Source organism: Cyrtonyx montezumae, unplaced genomic scaffold (assembly GCF_038088225.1).
Source record: "Cyrtonyx montezumae isolate F1298 unplaced genomic scaffold, pur_monq_1.0 scaffold_6, whole genome shotgun sequence".
Lineage (NCBI taxonomy): Eukaryota > Metazoa > Chordata > Aves > Galliformes > Odontophoridae > Cyrtonyx > Cyrtonyx montezumae.
Window position 1 is genome coordinate 11,154,252 of NW_027072067.1, and position 19,627 is coordinate 11,173,878.

General features: G+C 58.5%; 1 protein-coding gene across 7 annotated transcripts; it reads left to right on the forward strand.

Moving 5' to 3' along the window:
• The first annotated feature begins 161 nt into the window (after positions 1 to 161).
• USP19 (ubiquitin specific peptidase 19) lies at positions 162 to 19,561 on the forward strand. Of its 7 annotated transcripts, none has more exons than XM_065749628.1 (27): positions 162 to 251; positions 3,004 to 3,248; positions 4,809 to 4,865; positions 5,970 to 6,098; positions 6,659 to 6,792; positions 7,114 to 7,521; positions 7,833 to 8,100; positions 8,236 to 8,392; positions 8,497 to 8,568; positions 9,035 to 9,150; positions 9,427 to 9,641; positions 9,935 to 10,136; positions 10,219 to 10,352; positions 10,500 to 10,658; positions 10,759 to 10,869; positions 11,037 to 11,147; positions 11,276 to 11,377; positions 11,748 to 11,888; positions 12,145 to 12,263; positions 12,498 to 12,635; positions 12,746 to 13,110; positions 13,785 to 13,895; positions 14,383 to 14,599; positions 14,891 to 15,043; positions 15,129 to 15,292; positions 15,365 to 15,543; positions 19,343 to 19,561. In XM_065749628.1, exons 2-27 carry the CDS (start codon positions 3,140 to 3,142, stop codon positions 19,481 to 19,483), a joined length of 4,212 nt encoding a protein of 1,403 aa, XP_065605700.1. In that variant the 5' UTR covers positions 162 to 251; positions 3,004 to 3,139; the 3' UTR covers positions 19,484 to 19,561. The 7 variants fall into 7 exon arrangements, with proteins under 7 accessions (XP_065605700.1, XP_065605702.1, XP_065605695.1 ...); XM_065749630.1 differs by having other exon boundaries at positions 9,433 to 9,641; XM_065749623.1 differs by lacking the exon at positions 19,343 to 19,561 and adding an exon at positions 17,106 to 17,940.
• The last annotated feature ends 66 nt before the right edge of the window (positions 19,562 to 19,627 follow it).

Sequence of the window (19,627 nt, forward strand, 5' to 3'; positions counted from 1 at the left end):
CAGCCTGGGGCGGGTCGGCGCCGCGGTGACGTCACGCCGGGCGTCGTTGCCATGGGAACGCCCCGAGCCCGGCGCGGGGGTAGAACCAGCGGCCGAGCCCAGCTCGCGTCACGTGACCTCACCACGCACCCGCGTCACGCGGGCTCGTCCGCCGGCTCCCGGAAGTGCGTCACGGGCTCGGGCCTGTCTCCGGAGTGGGCCCGCTCGGAACTTCGGCTCGGACCGGGGCTGTGCGGAGCGGCGGCTGGGCCGTGAGTGCGGGCGCGCGGCGGCCGGGGCCGTAACCGTAGCCGTAGCCGTAGCCGTAGCCGTAGCCGTAGCCGAGCTCGGGGGGGGGCGCGGGGCGGGCGTCGCCTTCTTCCTGCCGCGAGCCGGCCCGAGTCGCGGGGCCGCCGGCACCGCCAGAGACTGCGTTTCGCTCCGCCTCCTCCTCCCGAGGACCCTGAGGCGCTGCTCGGCGGCGGAGCCCCGTGCGCGGGGCCGGGGCCGTACGGTGCGGCTCCGGACTCTCCCTGAGGTTAGAGCGCAGGCCGGGCCCGGGCCTGGGCCTCGGGGATCTGAGTCCGCGGGGATGAGAGCAGGGGATGCAGAAAGCGGCTGGTCGCATGAGGGGAACGTTGCTGCCGGTTGGGTTCGGGGTGTGGCGAACCAGAAGGCCGGGGAAGGAAGAGGGTGGTGGGGACGGGCAGCCCTCTCCCCAGTGCTCCGTTAAAGGCTTCCGAGGGGTAGGTGCCAGGGGCTAGAAGCAGGAGATGTTTCCCTGCCGAGTGCTGAATGCAGCCACAGCATCTGGGGCAAACCGTATCCCATTGTGCACCTCCTGCTGTCACTGCCTCAGTGCTTACTGGCCCCGCAATGGGAAGCGGTGGCCGTGCTGCCCAGCCACTTGCTGCTATTTCAGCGTGTGTGTGTTACCAGGGCTACTAAGAATGTTTGTGCAGCCTCAGGACGAGCCAGGCTGTGGAGCTGGTTTAGATTGAAGCAAACTCAACCATCCGGGCTTCAGTCTGCATGGCTTCTTGGTCTGGTGCACCCTGCAGCACGTGGGTGCTCACACTGACACAACACACAGGAGGAAAGAGAAGCATCTCCTCTTATAGCCATGCTTTCCATACTTGAAGTGCTCAGCGTCAGCGTCGTGGCTCACACACCCACCCGGTGCCCCTCAAAGTTCAGCCCCAAAGTTGCCTCCCTCAGTACTGGCCCCCTGGGAGCAGCAGCATCCATAATGCTGTGCCCTGGACATCTGTCTGCTGAATGCCCCCTTGCTGCATGTTTCCTCCCTGCAGAGAGGGGGAGAGTGCAGGATTAGGATAAACCAGTGAGAGTAACCCGTGTTTATCTTGCACTTGGCTCAGACCCCGAGGCACCCACAATGGCCTGAGGCTGTGAACAGGATTCTGGCAGCCAAAATCAGGCGGAGTCCCAGCTCTGCGCAGTTCCTGCCAGCTGTTAGGTGTAACCGGTGGCTGCAGACTCACAGAAGCCAAGTTCCAGCAGCCTGGGAAGTGCCTGGCTTCCTTGGCAGAGCAGCTGCAAGCATGCCAGCCCTCCTCATTCCGTAGGACCCTACTCAGAACTCCCTGTCTCTTTTTTTTTTGGTGCTGCCCCTTTGGATGCAATGTAGCCTGGTCTGGCCCTGCATAGAGCAATATCTGCTTTTCATTTCCCACTCCTCAGGGATTTCTCGGCTAGAAACAAAAGTAATTCAGCAAACACAGCTTGCTCATGTTTGCCAAGCCTTGCAGCAATGCCCAGTTTATTACATTCAACAGCTTCAGCAGCTCAGGACTGATGCTGCTGCTGTTCCACATCTGCTCTCTTCCCTCCTTGGGGTCTAGCTTGTAGGGTCCTGCTCGCCATTCCCTTCCTGGGGTTGTCTAGGTCCGCCCTGGTGTGGGTTCTGAGGGTTCCTGTGCTGGGTGGTCAGGGGCATTGAGCTTTCCATTCTGCTCTTTTGGATCTTGGTGACTGGAGCAGGTTGGCCCGATGAGAAGTGGTTTCAGTGTGGGCTTTGCCATGGGGCTGGGCCTGCTGCAGCTGCCATGGGATCCACTGCAGTTTGTGGCCGTTGGTTGCCACGAGCATTCCTGAAACACAAATGTGCTGGCGCTGCTCAGCCTGAACTGGTGCTTTCCCTGGAGATGTCTGACCGTGTCCGAGCAGAGCTCTCAGGTCTGTGCTGGTGCAAGGGCGACAGGGTGATGTGTGGCTCCTGCTGCTGGAGAGGCAGGCACGGCTGTGAGGGCTGCAGGGCTGAGATGCTGTTGGGCTCAGGGGAGCCGTTTCCAGGCGGTTGTGCCAGTTGTTCTCTGTTCTGAACATCTCAGAGCACGACTGAGACCAGCTGCAGCCCTTGGGCTGGTGGTTCCCAGCCCTGGCCTGGGAGGCAGTGGGAGGCCGTGCCCGGCCTCCCCAGCACACAGAGCAGGGGTGTCTTGTTTCCAGCCGGGCCCTGCTGGTGCTGTCTGTATATCAGTGGGAGATGAATATGCAAGGTGCCGCTGTTCTGGTGGGTGGTGGGAGGAGCTTCCCTCGTGCCAGGGAGCTCCGCTTTCTGCTGTCGTGGGAGCTTCTCTCAGGCCTTCTGCTTCTCTCACTGCTTCCTTCTTAGGGTGTTTCTCTCTCCCATTCCCACCCTCTGACATTGACTGCTGTTTTGACTGAAATAACTGCCAACCTGCCTGGTGCCCTGTGCTGTGGGGCTGGCTTCTGTGGGACAGGGACATCCCTTCGCTCCTCTTTGCTCTGCGTTTGGGTGCCATTAGAGCCAGCAGCAGTTCTGGGTGGTGTAGTGGGCACCATGAGCATAACAATTGCCTTCCAGGTTTGTGTGTCTTTGGAGCCCATGCTTTCGTCAGTTGTAAGAGCCATGAGGGGTTCCCATAAAGGCCGAATGGAAGGTCATGTGAGGGCATCAGGAGCCTGGGGGCTGCAGATCCTGATGCTGTTGGATCATCTCCATCCACTCCTCCTGCCATGCTTGCTCTCTCTTCTCTTTAGGCCACTAGTTCCTTGCCAGAGAGTTTGAGCACAGAGAGTCGCCAAGATAGCTGGGCCAGGAAGAAAACGTCGCACCCCTGACCCAGACTCCATTACCGACCCCGGTGGGCCGTTTGTGTCATCCAAACGGCTGAAAATGTCTGGCAGCACCAATGCCCCTGGCCAGAGAAGAGTGTCTCGGGGCTTGGACGATGCCACCAACAAGAAGAAGCAGAAGGATCGAGCCAACCAGGAGAGCAAGGAAGGTGAGAGCCCCCGGGCAGCACTGCAGGGAGCAGGCCCTGCAGGATGGTTTCTTGGCCCTGCGGGTGGGAGCCTTGCAGCCATCTGCTGCAGGATAAGCAGATTTAACTAATCGCTTCCTGTGGCTGATTGTAAACCATGCAGTGGGATCTTCTTTGGCACGGTGTCCTCCCTGGACCTGTAACCTCCTTTCTTTTGTGCTGCTCAGCCCCAGGGATGTGAAGAAAGTCGGGCCATTCCCGCATTAGTTTAATCCTGACTCTGCTCACGGTGCCTGTTTCCAGTCACTGCTTTCATTTTTTCAGCTGGACACAGTTCTGCTTTGCAGTCTGTGTGCTGCAGTTGAGTACTGAAGGTGCTGACAGCACCCACAGGGTACAGGGCCTGTGGATGGGGCTGTTGCTTCACCTCTTGAACCAGGGCAAGGTGCAGCTCGAGTGAGACATTGCTCGGCAGTAATTCCCTCCATGGCCACTGTGTATCCCGTGACAAAAACGTTGCTCCAGGTGCAGGCTGCCGTGCTGGGCGGGGAGCACCTGCAGGCAGGAGGCAGACACAGCTTCCTGCTCCTGCAGCATAGCGTCCCTGACAAATTGATTTCTGTGCCTGCTCTGTGCTGACTGTTGTAACCTCAAAATAACAGCCTTTTGTAGGCCAAGGTGAAGTACTACTTACTGATGTCTGTGCTTGAACGGTAAGCTGCACTCTCCAGTGCAAAACACCAAGGCACAGAGTGTGTGGCTTTGCTGCACCTTTGCCCCTGTGTCTGCTGTGCTCAACAGAGATTCCCTACTGTTCTGTGGCCTGTTGAGAACGGCAGCCCACAGCTCTTTGAGGTCTCTGGAGTGAAGGCCACAGCTCCTTTTGCCACTGGTTCTTCACTTCAGGACAAGGTGCTGTTGCACTGCCCCCTTTGCCTAGCACAGCACATCTCCCCGTGGGGGTGGAGCTGACCCTGAGATGTTTCTGGCTCTTGGAGGTAATCTTGCAGGGAGCAGGGATTAGGTGTCAGGTCAGTTTGGTCCCCTGGTCTGATCTGGAAGGAGGTTTTATCTCTGGCAGTTTGCGCAGTGATGGGAATGTTAAAGTGCAGCTGGGCTGCGTGGTTCTCTTGTTACAGTGAAATTGGTTTGAGCACAACCTAACATCAGGTTCTCGGTGTAAGATCAAGAGCCTCTCCTGTGTGGGTAGAGGCTGGGGGCAAGCAGAGACTTGGCATACTGAGCGGGTCACACAACCCAGTTACCACAGGCTCCACAGTGATTCAGGCCTTGACACAGCACTGCCTTTCTGGTGCATCAGTGTTGTTCTGCTTTCACTGCTGAGCTGGGGTGAGGAGCACGCAGCACCCATCCTGGGTTCTGGCTTGTGATGCTGCTGTGGCAAAGCTCAAGGCAGCGAGGGAGGTGGGTGGAAGCAGAAGGAAATGAGCAGCATGTGTAGAATGAAAAGACTGAGCAGAGGTATGCTGATGTATAAAATTTTGGGTGTTGGAGCACCAGCCTATGCTCTGAGGTAACTAAATGAGAGACCCACCTGTGCTCTGCTTCTCTGCCCATCAGTGTCTCGCCCTGAGCTCGAGCAGGCTGAGACCTCCCAGGAGAGGGACTTGGAGGAGGGTAAGTTGAGGTGTGCACTAGCTGCCAGTGCATGGCCACTGAGCGCCCTCACAAAAGGTCTGAAGCTCTTGCCTTGTTGTCATCCTGTGCTCTGGCAATCAGCAGAACTAACCCAAGTGCTCCCTCGCCCTCGTGCTCCTCTTAGCAGGGTGCAGCCTTTCCAGAGAATGGTATACGTGGCGGGGAACTACCCTCTCTGCAAGGCAGAAGTTCAAGATACGTGGCAGACTGCTTCTGGCCCAGGTGTCATAGTGCCTGTGAGATGGCCCTGGGATATCTTGCTGCTGGCATCCTCCTGCTTGTTTCATTGCAGGAAGCCTGCCAAGGTGGGAAGATCCCAGGCTGTGTCACCCATCAGGTCCTGGTCGGTTTCTGCCTTGGCTCCAGGTCCTTGCTTGAGAACACGTGAACTAAAATCCCGACATAGCCAAGAAAGTAGAACTAAACCAATTGGAAATTAAGGAAACATCAGGCTTTTTTGCTGCGAAGATTTTAGGATGCTGCATGGCCAGACCTAGAGCCTGGTGGGATTCTGTCTGCCGTGGCTTGACACTGCTGCTGTGTTTTTATCCCTGGATAAGATGCTTATGCCAGGCTGGCTGGCCCACCCATATTTCAGCTGTGTTAACTGTGCTTACCTGGCAGGAATACAGTGCTCTTCGCGACTATGGCTGAATTACTTGTTTTGCATATGCAAAGGAGAAGTGGCAGTTTCTGGTTGTGGTCAGAGTCCACTTGAATCCCCCAGAGTAATTCTGTGGCTTCCTTGTTCGCTGGGAAAGCAGCAATTGCTTTGTAGTTGGCAGGAGCCACCCCTTCTTTCCATCCTCACTGCTGCACGTGACTGGGCCAAGCCTTTCTGCCTCTGATCTCTCTGGTTCCCACTGGGATTCACCTGACCTGCTACAACTTGCTGCTCAGGTCCTTGTTTGTGACCTGATAAGAGTAGATTACAGTTGTTTCTCATTCACTGCCATGAATTTTGTCCTCTGCCCCAGTGTCCTCAACCAGATATGTGTTTGGGCTCACGCTCCCCAGCTCAGGCGTGGGCACTGTGACCTCACACCCTGGGCAAGTGGCTGATGCTTCCCTTCCTCTTCCTAGAGTTGCTGCTGGACTGGAAGCAAAATGCTGATGAGATCATTGTCAAACTGAACTTGGGAAGTGCATCTCTGAAGGTGGAGGACGTGGATACTTTTTTCACCGATACTGACTGTGTGATCAAACTACCAGGTACAGGAGTGGAGTGACTGCTGCAAATGTTTCTCCAGCAGGTCTTGGCACATCTGAGAGCTAGATGTGGGACTGATCCAGACGAGCATAAAACCTTTCCTTCAGAGGCAATGCCCTGCCGTCAGCTGGCACGGCTTCAGCCAGCAGGCTGGGCTGATATGAGAGCAGTGTAAAAGAAGAAGGGTGTAGGGTTGGGGAGAATGGGAGCTGGCTTCTCTCTGCCAAGTGAACAGGTGCCCACTGCTGTGCTGGATGCATCTCTGCCTGCTCTCTGGGATGATTGAGTCGGTGCTGGGTATCCCTTGAAAAAGTGTCTGTGCCCCTGAGGGCAGGGAGACCCGGCGCCTTCCCGCTGGGAAGGAGGCCAGCCAGATGTACAAAGCAATCCCAATGAAGCTGGCATCATCCTGAAGGCTCGTGAGATGTGGTGGCAGCCTGCCTGCAGCCTCTTTGGCTCTCAGACAAGAGCTCCCCTGGCCCCTGAGGCAGGTGAGGGAGGACTGTGGGTAGAGTAGAGTGCTGCCTGCTGCACTGCCTGAGGTTCTGTCCTTCTCTTGCAGATGGGCGCCAGTGGAGCTGTCAGTTCTTTGAGGAGATTGAGGGCTCCTGCACCAAAATACAGTGCAAGAAGGGAAACTTTCTACAGCTTGTGCTTCAGAAGAAGATCCCACTCCACACCTGGTCTTCACTTCTGGTGAGGGCAAGGGGACCTCTGCCTTTTGGGGGATTGTATGGAGCCTGACAGATCTGCGTGAGGGTTTCATTCCCTGTTCTTGAGCTGCCCTGACCCAGGGAGCATCTTAGGACACATCCTGCAACCCCATGCTGTGTGAGAGCATTGAGCCAACCCCTTCTGTCTGAGGGAGGGCATGTTGTCATGTCCCTGTCCTGCCTGCTGCAGCCTCTGGGTTCTGGAGCAGAGCTCTGGGAAGGGGGAGCAAGGGTGAGGGGCTGGCAGAGAGCAGGACAGGTACTGCTGCCTGGCTGTCTTCCCACTGTGCACTGCTTTTCACAGAAGAGGAAGAAAGATGGATCCAAAGAGCTGGCCAAGGGGCCCACATGCTGGGAGAATGGGAAGGAGAAGGCTTCTTCTGCAGAGCTGCCCGCTGAAGAGCCACGGACTGAAAGCACTGAGCTGCCAAGAACCCGACGAGAGCCCTCCAACCCCAAGCGTGCTCAGGGAAGAAGTGAGGCCCTGGGAGGGAAGAGCCCAGCCAGCCCAGGGACGCAGAGTGGCCCCAGCGCCAAGCGGGCAGTATACCTCAAAGTGGCTCCAGCTGAAGAGGAGCTGAATACCAGAGTTTCTGGGAGCGTGGAGCCCAGCAAAGGGCATGGCGGGAGGTCAGGCAGCCGTCGCAATGGCAGAGCCAGCCAGGCCAGTGCACCTACAGCCCTGGCTGACCTCGCACCACCACTCGAGAAGGTACATCACAGTGGGATGAGATGGGCTCCTGGTCCCTTGGTGGTGCTTAAGGCTGGTGTGGGCCTAGATTGCAGGAAGGGTGGGTGAAATAGAAGCCAGGACCTGATAGTGAGCATTATGGGCACAAGGACCCTTTAGATGCTGGGCTAAGGCTGTAGTGCTAAGGCAGCCAAGACGAGGGTGTGTAGGTGATGTGGGGGCTGTGCCTACTTGGCTGACAGCAGCAGGCTGTGGAGAAGTGTTGAAGTGGTTTGACCAGGGCGGCATAGGGGTGAAGTTACCTCTTTTTAACTGATATTCTGTCTTGAAAGGCTGTGGTTATGGCCAAGGAGACTGTTCCTGTGGAGATGCCACCACTTGCTGCTACCACAGAGGTGTTCCCCCACCGTGTTGCCACCTGTGTGGAGAAAAGAGTCCTAGAGCCAGGCAGCCCTGCCGAAGCCTCACGGGGACGGGATTGTGCACCTGTCTTGGGAGAGAGCTCTAAGGCTATCCCATCAGCCTCACGTCCCCTGGGCAGAGATGGAGAGAAGAGGGACTGGTCCAAGGATGATGTGGCTCTGGAAGCAGCAGCTGATGGTGAGTGGCCCAGGGGTCAGTGTCTGTAGGCCGGCCTCTTTGGGAAAGTCACTTTGCTCAAGACCTCTCCCGAGACAGCATGCAGTGCTGCCTTGGAGTGCAGTGAAGGTGACTTCTCTTCATGTCTTTCCTCAGAGCCAGAGCCTTTTGTGAGCCTGGCCTTTGTCAAGAATGACTCATATGAGAAGGGCAATGACCTGGTGGTGGTGCACGTGTATGTAAAGGAGATTCACAAGGAGACTTCCAAGGTTTTCTTCCGGGAGCAAGATTTCACACTGGTGTTCCAGACAAGGTACAAATGCAGCTTGGGATGGCATCAAGCTGATATGGAGCTTTTGACTGTGGCCAGGCTACTTTGTTCACCTCTTCTCACTTGCTCTCTTTATTTCTTTGCAGTGACATAAACTTCCTTCGCCTCCATCCTGGCTGTGGGGCCCACACAGTGTTCCGGTGGCAGGTGAAGCTCAGGTACGGCTCCCATCCTGTCTGCCTGCACTGAGGTGGGGGAGCTGAGAGCAGGAGCCAGTCCCAACTCACTGGTTTGTGCAGGGCATACTCATTTCTGCACCTGAATGTCTCCATCACACCGTAGTGCACTCTAACACCACAATCCTGGGGTGGTAGCAGAGAAGAAAACTCCATTATCTGCAGTCTTCCCCCAGCCTCATCTAGAGCTCTTGAGGGCAGAGCCAGACCAGACTGCGTGTGCTTTGGCTGGGATAACCCATTAGAGTGGGTATGTGGAGCCAGGCAGAATGGATCTCCCAGGAGGCAGGTCCCCTGCGTGCTCAAGTGTGGCTAGACTTGAGGGTGTCCTTACTGCTTTGTGGAGCCCCCCCTCAGGGTTGATGCTGTTAGACTGTGGCTGAGGCTTCAGCATCTCTGAGGTTGCTGGGGGGACTGGGACAATCTTCACTTGCTGTGTGTTTTGCAGGAACCTTATTGAGCCAGACCAGTGCACATACAACTTCACAGCATCTCGCATTGATGTCTCCTTGAAGAAACGTCATAGCCAACGCTGGGGTGGGCTGGAGGCTCCTGCCACACGAGGTCTGCACCCTGCCTTCTTCTTGTCTTGACTGCGTGCTTGTACCCCACTGCCTTCCTTGCCACCTGCAGTGAATGTATGGCTCTGGGTCCTTTGGCACAGGCTCATGGGGAAGGAGGGGTGTGGGGCAGGCAAGAAAGGCACTGCTGCTCGCCTCCCTGCACTGGAAGGTGGGAGTGGACAAGAGGCTGTGTGTGAGCATGGGCCAAGCAGCTCAGCCTCACTGTGGGCAGTGCACAGTGCTGCTAACCACAGGCCCACCCTTCCCCCTTTTTAAGGTGCAGTGGGTGGTGCAAAGGTTGCCATGCCTACAGGCCCTACCCCTCTGGATAAGACTCCTCCAGGCAGTAACCAGCACCCCCTGTCCAGCAAAGAGGAGGCCCGAGCCAGTGAGAAAGAGAAACCACGTGTAGAGGATGGGAGTCTGGATGGTGTGGCAGCCCGTACAGCCCAAGAGCATGTGGCAGTGAAGCAAGAGCCACACATCCCCTCGGTGAGTGGAGCTATACTGTATTTGATCTGGCTGGGAGAAGGGGGGGGTCCACGTGTCCTTCTGGTATGACTCCACCTCCTTGGTGCTGCTCTGGGGTCTGGCAAACTATTCCTGGAGAAGAAGTCGGCAACACCCATTAGGCATAGCTGGCAGAACTGGGGACAGCACTTGTCCTGGTGGATGATGGCTCCAGCCCAGTGCCGTGTGAGGCGTGGCTTGGATAGTTGGGTTCCTCTGATGTTTCCAGAGACCCCTAGTGCACAGCACCATCACACCTAGTTCTGCTTTGGCAGCCCAAGCCAACCTGCATGGTGCCACCGATGACACACAGCCCAGTGAGCACGGAGAGCGTGGAAGATGATGAGGATGAAGATGAGAAGAAGAAGGTGTGCCTGCCTGGCTTCACGGGGCTGGTGAATCTGGGCAATACCTGCTTCATGAACAGTGTCATCCAGTCATTGTCCAACACCCGGGAGCTGCGTGACTACTTCCATGGTGAGCACATGCCTGGAGCTCAGCAGAGACCTGCTGCTCCGTGCAGCCAGCAGCCACCCTCACTCTCTTTCATCTCTTACAGATCGGTCTTTTGAGTCTGAAATCAATTACAACAACCCCCTGGGGACGGGGGGACGCCTAGCCATTGGCTTTGCCATGCTGTTGCGAGCGCTGTGGAAAGGCACACACCATGCCTTTCAGCCCTCCAAATTGAAAGTAGGTACCAGTGTTCTGTGGGAGCTGCTGCACTGTCTTCAGCTGTGGGTCTCATCATTTTTCTGTGCTGCCCTGCTGCTGTTCTGGGTGCAGCCAGGCCTGGGGCAAGCAGTGTTGCTGGTGGGCTGACGACTGTGCTCCCCACAGGCAATTGTGGCCAGCAAGGCCAGCCAGTTCACTGGCTATGCCCAGCACGATGCTCAGGAGTTTATGGCCTTTCTGCTTGATGGCCTGCATGAGGATCTCAACCGCATCCAGAACAAACCCTACACAGAAACTGTTGACTCAGACGGGAGGCCCGATGAGGTGAGGATGTCTGTCTCCAAGGCTCTTGTGAGCCCTGGCTGCTATAAGGCAACCCTGGCCCATGTGCTTTAGCATAGTACTGAGCCCTTTCTCCCCACAGGTGGTAGCTGAGGAAGCCTGGCAGCGACACAAGATGAGGAATGATTCCTTCATTGTGGACCTGTTCCAGGGCCAGTACAAATCCAAATTGGTGTGCCCAGTCTGTTCCAAGGTAGAGCAGCCCTGGAGGCTGTGCCCCTGTGCCTCCTGTACTGCAGGCTCCAGCCCCCAGAGCACAACTGATAGGGCAGGGCTGGATCTCCAGCCTGCTGAGACCATTGCCTTGCTGATCTCAGATGTAAACTATTCCCAATACTGAGTGTGCTCTCTTTTCTGCAGGTGTCCATCACCTTTGACCCCTTCCTGTACCTCCCAGTCCCCCTCCCACAAAAGCAGAAGGTGCTGACTGTCTACTACTTTGCAAAGGAGCCACACAAGAAACCCATCAAGGTAAAGGAAACTAATTAATCCTGAGAGGGCTCTTGGAAGTGCCACAGGCAGTGGGCTGGACCTTGTGTTAAGCCAGGGCCTGCATGCCTTGATGTGGCATTACTAATGTGGCACTTTCTTCATGGCAGTTCCTCGTGAGTATCAGCAAGGAGAACTCCAGTGCCATGGAGGTACTTGACTCGGTGGCCCACAGCGTGCATGTGAAACCAGACAACCTGCGTCTGGCAGAGGTGAGAATGTTAAAGTTGATCACCAAGCTGTGGGCTGCTCGCGTGGGTGCCCCTGGGTCCCATAGTTCTGCAGAACACGTTACCACCAGCAGCCACTTGTTCATGGGATGAGTTTTGTCCATAGTTGGTAGTGTCATGCACAAAATGCTGCCTGGCAGAACCCTACTCAGATGAGCTGGGCCCCTGCAGTGGGGCAGGCAGTGCTGTCCTGGCAGGATGGTGGACAGAGCACACTGTTCCTGTGATGCTGCTGCTGCCACAGATCACCACGGGGCTCAGAGCTGTAGCTTCCTCAGGAGAGGAAGAGTTGGACAGCTCTCTGAGCATGAGGCAGCCCTCATGCAGTGCTGTTCCACTTCTTTTCTGGCAGGTAATCAAGAATCGCTTCCACCGCATGTTCTTGCCGTCCCAGTCTCTGGACACAGTCTCCCCCACAGACCTGCTGCTCTGCTTCGAGGTGCTGTCCCCAGAGCTGGCCAAGGAGCGGGTAGTGGAGCTTCAAGTCCAGCAGGTGAGCAGCAGGAATTGAGACTGCTAGGAAGCTAGACAGGATGGGGAGAGCAGTGCTAGAGCTTGCACAAAAGGGTAACACATGAGGCTGGCATACTGGCTGATGTGTGCCCAGCCCTGGCAGCCCTTGGCCTGCAGGAAGGGGCTGCCCATCCTGTGGGTGCCTCCCACCAGCTGCAGCAAGCACAGGGGTTTGACAGGGCTACCTTACCCTGCCCAGGTGCCTTGCCATGCCCAGTGGGTTCTTTGTCCTGCAGCGCCCACAGGTACCTAGCGTCCCTGTCGCCAAGTGTGCAGCCTGCCAGAAGAAGCAGCTGTCGGAGGAAGAGAAGCTTAGGCGCTGCACGAGGTGCTATCGAGTCGGTTACTGCAACGTGTGAGTTGGCTTGGTGCCTCACGGGGAGGGAGGGTCTCCAGCTGTGAAGGGTTGAACAGGAGTGCTCAGCCCGCTGGGAGGAGGTGGGATGGGCTTGGCCTTTGGGAGGGAGCCAGTGTGGCTTGTAGCACTCCCCATGTCCCAGACACACCCCTTGAGCCCCACCAAGCTCCTGCTGAGATCCTGCCTGTGTGTTTGCTGGCACTGGGTTCACTGGGGCTCTGTGTGTTACAGGACATGTCAGAAGACACACTGGCCAGACCACAAGGCTTTGTGCCGCCCTGAGAACATCGGTTTCCCCTTCCTCATCAGTGTGCCGGAATCCCGCCTCACTTATGCCCGCCTGGCCCAGCTGCTGGAGGGCTATGCAAGGTGAGGGTGCAGGAAAGGAGGTGCTTCTGTCCTAGCAGTGAGGACAGCCAGGAGCTGAGCTGAGCCTAGCCCTGTGCCTGACCTGCTGTGACTGTCTTCTCCTTGCCCAGGTACTCGGTCAGTGTGTTCCAGCCTCCTTTCCAGCTGGGACGGATGTCACCGGAGCAGGGGCTGCAACCTCTGCTCCTAGACAAGCTGGAGCCCCTGGCCAAGGGCAGCTGTGCCGCCACCACCTCTGCTCCTGAGCTGGAGGATGGGGACAGGGCTTCTGGCCCCATGCAGGAGCCTCCCCTTTCACCAGCTGTGCCTGAGCTTCACCCAGAGATGGGCCACACTGGCACTGTTCGGAGCAAGGTCCTGGCTGCCAGGAGTTCCCTGCTCAGCTTGGATTCTGGCTTCTCTGAGCACATGGATTTACAGAGCGACAGCTGTTGTGAGAAAGAGCCATCCTATGAGAGAGCCCTAAAACCAGAAGGTAGGAGGTGCTGCAGTGCTAACCCTGTCTGTGCCAGGAGCCTGAGCAGCCCCCAGGCAAGTCAGGGAGCAGTTTTCCCTCCTTGGCATCATCTCTCACCACAGCATCTGTTTTCCCCACGCGGCTTGGTCTGGAGACCCCTGTGGATATTTGGGAAGCTCTGGGAGACATGTTTCATAAGCGCAGCCCCACCTGAAATGCCTAACAGCCCACGCTCTGCCGTGCCCTGGCAGGGCTTGTACAGCAGGGCAAAGACCTGGCTTGGAAAGAGTCTGGGCTGTTGGAGGGGTGGGGAGGCAGGGGTTGGCAGCAGCCTTGAGTCCCGTGGGAGGGCAGAGCGCAGCGCTGAGCCCCTTGAGGCTGTGAGCACAATGTTTCCCTCACTCTGACTCAGCTGCACGGGAGCAGCCTCTTGCGCTCGGCCGCCCAGCTGTCACGTTTCCAGACACTTGTCTCAGGATGGCAGCAATGTGCAGCGAAGGGGCAAGGCAGGCAGAGGAGCGCGGCTTGCCAGGGGCAGGCGTCTGCTAAAAATAGTCAAGGACACTGGGCACGTGGTTGTGTCCCTGCAGGGCTGTAGCATGTGAGATGGGGGTGGGGGCACTGCAAATTCTTGGCCCCTACGCAGGGCAAACAGGCAGTGCCACCAAAGATATGTCCCTGCCTGTCCACAGCTGCCATCCCTGGGTACCAGCACACTCCAGACTCGCTGAGCACCCGTGCCACGCAGTTCTACATCAACAAGATTGATGCCGCCAACAAAGAGTATAAGCTGGAAGATAAAGGTGAGCCTGGAGCCCTGGGGAGATCCAGTTTCATCCCTCGTGGCCTCTAGCAGAGAATGGATCTATCTGTCCAGGGTGTAAGGAGGCTTCTAGGGCCAGAATAAGTCCAGATATGCCATTGGCCCCAGGCTGAGCAGCAAAAGCTATGTCTGGCATGAGGGAGCAGGGCTCCACCACACAGGGCTGGTACCTGTTCCCTGGAAGCATTTCCCAATCTACACCCCTGAGCAAATAAACCAGTTCCTTTTAACCTCCCACACTCATAGAGGAACAGAGGTGTGTATGGCTGGATCACCTCCTGTCTGAATAGATGCTGATTTTATTTCCCCTGGGGTGGAGAACCTAGCTTTGGCAGTGAGGGTGCGTTGGCAGGGCCACTCAGACCCTCTTGGCTGTGCTGTGTTAAAACTGATCTGGGCAAGACTGCTCCTAGTCCAGTCAGGGTGGGCTTGGGGGCCAGCAGGATGACGTATGCACCCCTTTGCAGGTGACACCCCCTTGGAGCTGATGGATGACTGCTCCCTTGCCCTGGTGTGGAAGAACAATGAGCGCCTCAAGGAATTTGTATTGGTGGAGTCCAAGGAGCTGGAGTGTGTGGAGGACCCGAGCTCAGCCAGTGAAGCAGCCCGAGCCGGCCACTTCACCCTGGAGCAGTGCCTCAATCTCTTCACCAAGCCCGAAGTCCTGGCCCCGGAGGAAGCATGGTGAGGAAGGCGACGTGGTGGGTTCCAGCCTGCGGGTGCAGGCAGCAGCGGGGGTTTCCCGGGAGCTGCCTGGTCCTGCCTGACATTTCTCCTGGCAGCCAGGAGCGCTGGGGAAAGAGGCCAGAAGCCAGCAGGGAGCAGTGCCAGAGCTCTGCGGGGCTGTGTTGTCCTGCCTCTGGCAGAGAGGCTGAGAACCTCCTGTCTCTTCTGCATCCACGCGTCGGGGAGCTGGGTTGGGCTCAGAAACCTCAGGCTCTCTACGTGCTGGTGATGAACACATACTTTTCCCAGGTACTGCCCCAAGTGCAAACAGCACCGTGAGGCCTCCAAGCAGTTGATGCTGTGGCGTCTGCCCAACGTCCTCATCATCCAGCTCAAGCGCTTCTCCTTCCGCAGCTTTATCTGGAGGGACAAGATCAATGATATGGTTGACTTCCCTGTCCGGTGAGAGCTCAGGGGATGGAGTGCTGGGGATAGTACTGCTTGTGCTGCCTGGCCATTCCCTGACCTTCCCTGCGTCTGTCCTCAGGAGCCTGGACCTAAGCAAATTCTGCATCGGTCGGAAGGGTGAGCAGCAGCTGCCTATGTATGACCTGTATGCTGTAATCAATCACTATGGAGGCATGATTGGCGGGCACTACACGGCATACGCCCGCCTGCCCAACGACAAGAACAGCCAGCGCAGTGACGTGGGTGAGGATCCGCCGCCCTCCCCTCCCCTGCAGCTGTGGACGATCTCCTTGCTTAACCCTTCTCTCCTCTCAGGGTGGCGGCTCTTCGATGACAGCACAGTCACCACCGTGGACGAGAGCCAGGTGGTAACCAGATATGCCTATGTCCTCTTCTACCGCCGGAGGAACTCTCCTGTGGAGAGACCCGTGCCAGGGCACCCCCCAGACCACCGAGCCGAGCGCACCCCCTCTGCCGAAGCTGCTGCCAGTCAGGTGAGTGCTTGTGTCCCTTCAAGCATCTGAGCCACAGAGCCTTGAAATATGCACGTGCACACCTGCTGGACCCCACAGAGCCTGGCACTGCTGCGGTGCTGTGCCGCCTCTCTTGGAAACTAAAGAGCTTGTGTCAGCTGGGCTTTGGTGTCTGCGTTGCCCTGTTCTTCCTTTGAGCTTGGAACAGTCTTGTCCCTAAGGGGTGGTGGAAGAGCTGGTTCCAGCCCCTGGGCTGAGAGGGCACAGAGCTGTGCTGGGGCACAGGAATGGGCAGGAGGGGGCTGTGCCCTGCTAGATTCTGCGCTGAGGAAGGCTGAGAACTATGGAATAGGAGCTGGCTGTGCCAGGAGGCATAGCCTCCTGGGGATAGGGCGGGGATGTTTTCTGCTGTGGCCCAGTACAGGGCCACTCCAGTTGCAGAAAAGGTGAATGCCAGTACTGAGCCAGAGGCCTGTGAGCTTCTGCAGGACGCTGATGGGAAACTCCCCAGAGCACACTGTGCTGCAGGAAGGGTGAGGAGGATGGGCTGGCAGAAAGAATGCTTTCAGCACTCATCAGCAGAGCATGGTTGGACTGATCTTTGCAGAAGTATCAGAAAGAAAGGCTTGGTCTGGTGTAGCAAATCACCTGCTTGCCAAGCTCCCCTCTGCGGGCTTCATTGGATCTGAGGACAGTGCTTGGCTGTGGCACAGCTGAACTCGTGTGTCCCATAGGGACCTTGTGGTTGGCCATCCAAGACAGCTTGGCTCTCATGTGTTGGGCATCCTGGCTCTGCCTTCTCTGCTGGGAACTGGGGCTGCTCCCGTCACAAGGGTGTGCACTTTGGAGCAGCCACAGCAAGGCTGCTTTGGTTGTCCTGTGCTGGCCGTGAGATCCCTGCTGTGCTGGGGATCACTGTGTGCCCTGCAGCACCCGGCCTCACCGGATCCCTCGGGGCTCATTGCAACCCCAGCAGTATGTGTCAGCAGTATGTGATGGGATGTATTGGATCCCGCTGGGGCTGAGTGGTCTCCAAGTGCCAGGAATCACCTGCATCCTCCAGAGACCTGCGTCCTGATTGGCTGTCCTGCGTGATCACCGGCACAGGGAAGGGCTGTGGCTGCCTGCGGATAATCCTCTTGGAAGCTGGGCTGTGATTGGTTCTCAAAGGATCCCAACCCACCGAAGGAGAGCTGGGACCTGTTGTGCTGCCACCGTGCCTCCTGCTCCTGCCACGCAAGCTGCCTCTGAGCTGACCGTCATCGGAACGATCTCATTGGGATCACCAAACTTGAGCTGTGTTGGGCTCGCTACCTGCCCCCGCACCTGAATGGATCCATCAGTGCCACGGAATCTGTTCCAGAGAGATACAGCTCCTGCAAAGACACTGCTCTCCTGTTGCATCGCCTGCACCCACCAGAGCAGCCCCGAGGAGCTGTGGGGGCGGGCGCGACCGTGCTGCATGGGGAGGCGGGCTGGTGGGGCACGGGACTGGGCTCGCAGGCAGCCGCCTGCCCCGGGGGATGGCAAGGGGTGTTGCCCGTTGTGTTCTCCAAGTGCTGACGCAGGTTTCCACATCGCAGGCTTCTCTGATCTGGCAGGAACTGGAGGCTGAAGAACAAGAGCTGCAGCTCGAGGCTCCCCAAAGGCCTACGAGAAACTCCTGGAGGCCCCGTGGCCAGAAGAGGAGTCCGGGTACCCCCCAACACCCAGATGAAGGCTGCGTCAAATACTTCATCCTGGCCACCACGGCCGCAGTCGTGGCTCTCTTCCTGAATGTGTTCTACCCGCTCATCTACCAAACCCGCTGGAGATAGGTGTGGGCACACAGCCAGCTGCAGAGCAGGGCTGCCGGGGCACGTGCTGTGCCAGGACGCTGTGCAACAAAGACATCAGAGCTGCCAGGTGGCCAGACAGAACCCTCTGGGCAGCAGGACAGAACCCTCTGGGAAGGACATGCCCACTACAGGCACCAGTGCTCACCAAGGGAGGCATGGGGCCGTCGGCTCCTGTCTGTCTGCTCTGGCATCTCCTCTGCCAGCTGGCAGGGCTGCGTGGCTGGTCCTCAGCGTTGCCAAGGCACAGCCCAGAACCAGCATCCCCTCAGCCTGCCCTCGCCCTTGCTGCCTGCTTGGACTGGGGCTGGCCCCATTGGTACATGCTGCTCAGGAAAGGACAGTGCCACTGCCACTGGGAACATTCTGGGAACGAACAGAGCCCTGCCTGGATGCTGTTGTGAGAACAGGATGCCTTGACATGATCATTGGTCTCACTGTCTCTCCCTGCTTTGGGAGTCCCAAGCTCTTCAGAGCTGGCACGAGCTGTGTCCCTCCAGGCCAGCATCATCTCTTCTGCTGGGGCTGTATGGCTTGTCACAGAGCACTTTGTGCTTCCTTGCTCAGCCAGAGGGCTTGGCCACAGTGCGTGCTGCTCCTCACCCCAGGCCATGGGGGAGCAGAACCCAGGCAGACTGTGCCGGGGCACCCACAGCACTTGCTGAACTGTGTGTGGGCTGCCCCTGCCTGCATCCAGGGGTCCCAGGTCTCCACTGTGTGCAGCCGCCTGGGAGGGGTCTGGGGGAGCAGGGGTCAGCACCTTGTTAAGCAACTGTTGGGGAGCAGCAGGCAGGAGCTAGGCTGCAGGACACCAGGGGGAGGCTGTGCTGGCAGCACCACTCTCCTGCACATTGCGGGGTGTGCCAATAAAGGCAGGTTTTCCAAAGAGCCACAGCACCTTCTGTGTTACAGGACCTCAGCAGGGGTTCTGCCAGTGAGCCTGCTCCAGTGCACAGCAGTGCTAGTGCCCTCCGTGTGCCAGAGGCAGCTGGATGGACTGTCCTTTCCTCCTCCAGCCCCCTGAGCTGGTCCCATGGGTGCAGCTGGCACAGGGGCACTGCACTCAGCTGGGTGCAGCAGGCTGCAGGCAGAGCTCTGCCTGTGCTGTGGGGCAGCAGCTGTGGTGCGTGCAGGGCGCTGGGTGCCTGCATGGCCGGGGTAAGGGCTGCAGCGGCAGCGGTGTGTGACATTGAGACGTGTTGCCCTTGGCTGAGCGAGGCTCAGGCTGCTCGGGAGTGTTTGGGTTTGAGGTGACTTCAGAGCCCTGTGACTTCCTTTTCCGTCTCCGATGCTGTCCTGCCGGCAGCGCCCTTGGCTGTCGCAGGAAGGATGCTCTGTGGGAATGGCTGGGGCCCTGCCAGCACTGGGGGACTCGAGTGGGGCAGCACAGCCCCTAAAGCTCCCCCCGCCGCGTCCCAGCTGCACGGCCATACCCATGTCCCTTCCATGCTCCCGGGTCCCAGCCCGTTGCACCCCGCCGTTGGGACGTGCCTGCCCTGGAACAGTCGCCTCATTGTCTGCGGTCTGGGGCCCCCACGCGCCCACGGCGCTTCCCTCGTGGGGCTGAGTCAGCGCCCGGCGCCTGCGGGGTGACCTCTGCTCCGCCTGGCGCTGCAGCCCTGGGCTCGGGGCCACGCACCACTCCCTGCACCTGCCTGCCCTGCAGGTGGGGGTTCCGTTCCCGGAGCACCCCTCCTCTCCCGTGCCGCTGCTCGGGGAGGCACCCACCGTGCGGGACCGCCGCCGGCCCCGTAGCCGTGCCGGGTGCTGCCCCGATCGCAGCAGCCCGGGGCGGCCGCGGCGGAGCCGGGCCGAGCGTGCCGCAGCCTGGCTGCAGCGCTTGGGCACGCCGGGGCCGTCTGCGGGACCGCTCTGGGCTCGTTGCTTAACGCCCTCTCCGCTTCTGGGGCTTTTGCCGGGAGCGGATTGGGAGGAGAAAGGTACGCGCCGTCCCGCACTGTCTCACGGCCGCCTTCTGCTTGCAGGGACTGACTCCGGTGCCGTTCGGATCCGGCCTGGCCCCCGAAGGAGCCCCGCCGCTGGCTGCGGAAGGCCTCCCCGAGCGCTTCTCCAGCCCCGCCGAGCGCCCGGCCCCCTCCTACGGCAGCATGGAAGAAGTCGACTAGGGCAGCGCGGGCACCCGCCCTGGGGGTGCGGGCCGGGCCGGGCACCGGGAGAGGTGGGGGGCGGGCGGGAGTCGGGGTCTGTCCTGCTCTCATTAAACTGTCTGATCTCCGCTCGCCTCCGCTGCCTGCTGGGTGCCGCAGGAT

Bases quoted from the DNA above. Each gene is read 5' to 3' on its own strand.
- USP19 (XM_065749623.1), top strand. From the start codon at position 3,140: ATGTCTGGCAGCACCAATGCCCCTGGCCAGAGAAGAGTGTCTCGGGGC. The intron at 8,569-9,034 runs GTACGGCTCCCA...TGTGTTTTGCAG, and splicing joins CGGTGGCAGGTGAAGCTCAG to GAACCTTATTGAGCCAGACC. The intron at 9,151-9,426 runs GTCTGCACCCTG...CCCCTTTTTAAG, and splicing joins GGAGGCTCCTGCCACACGAG to GTGCAGTGGGTGGTGCAAAG.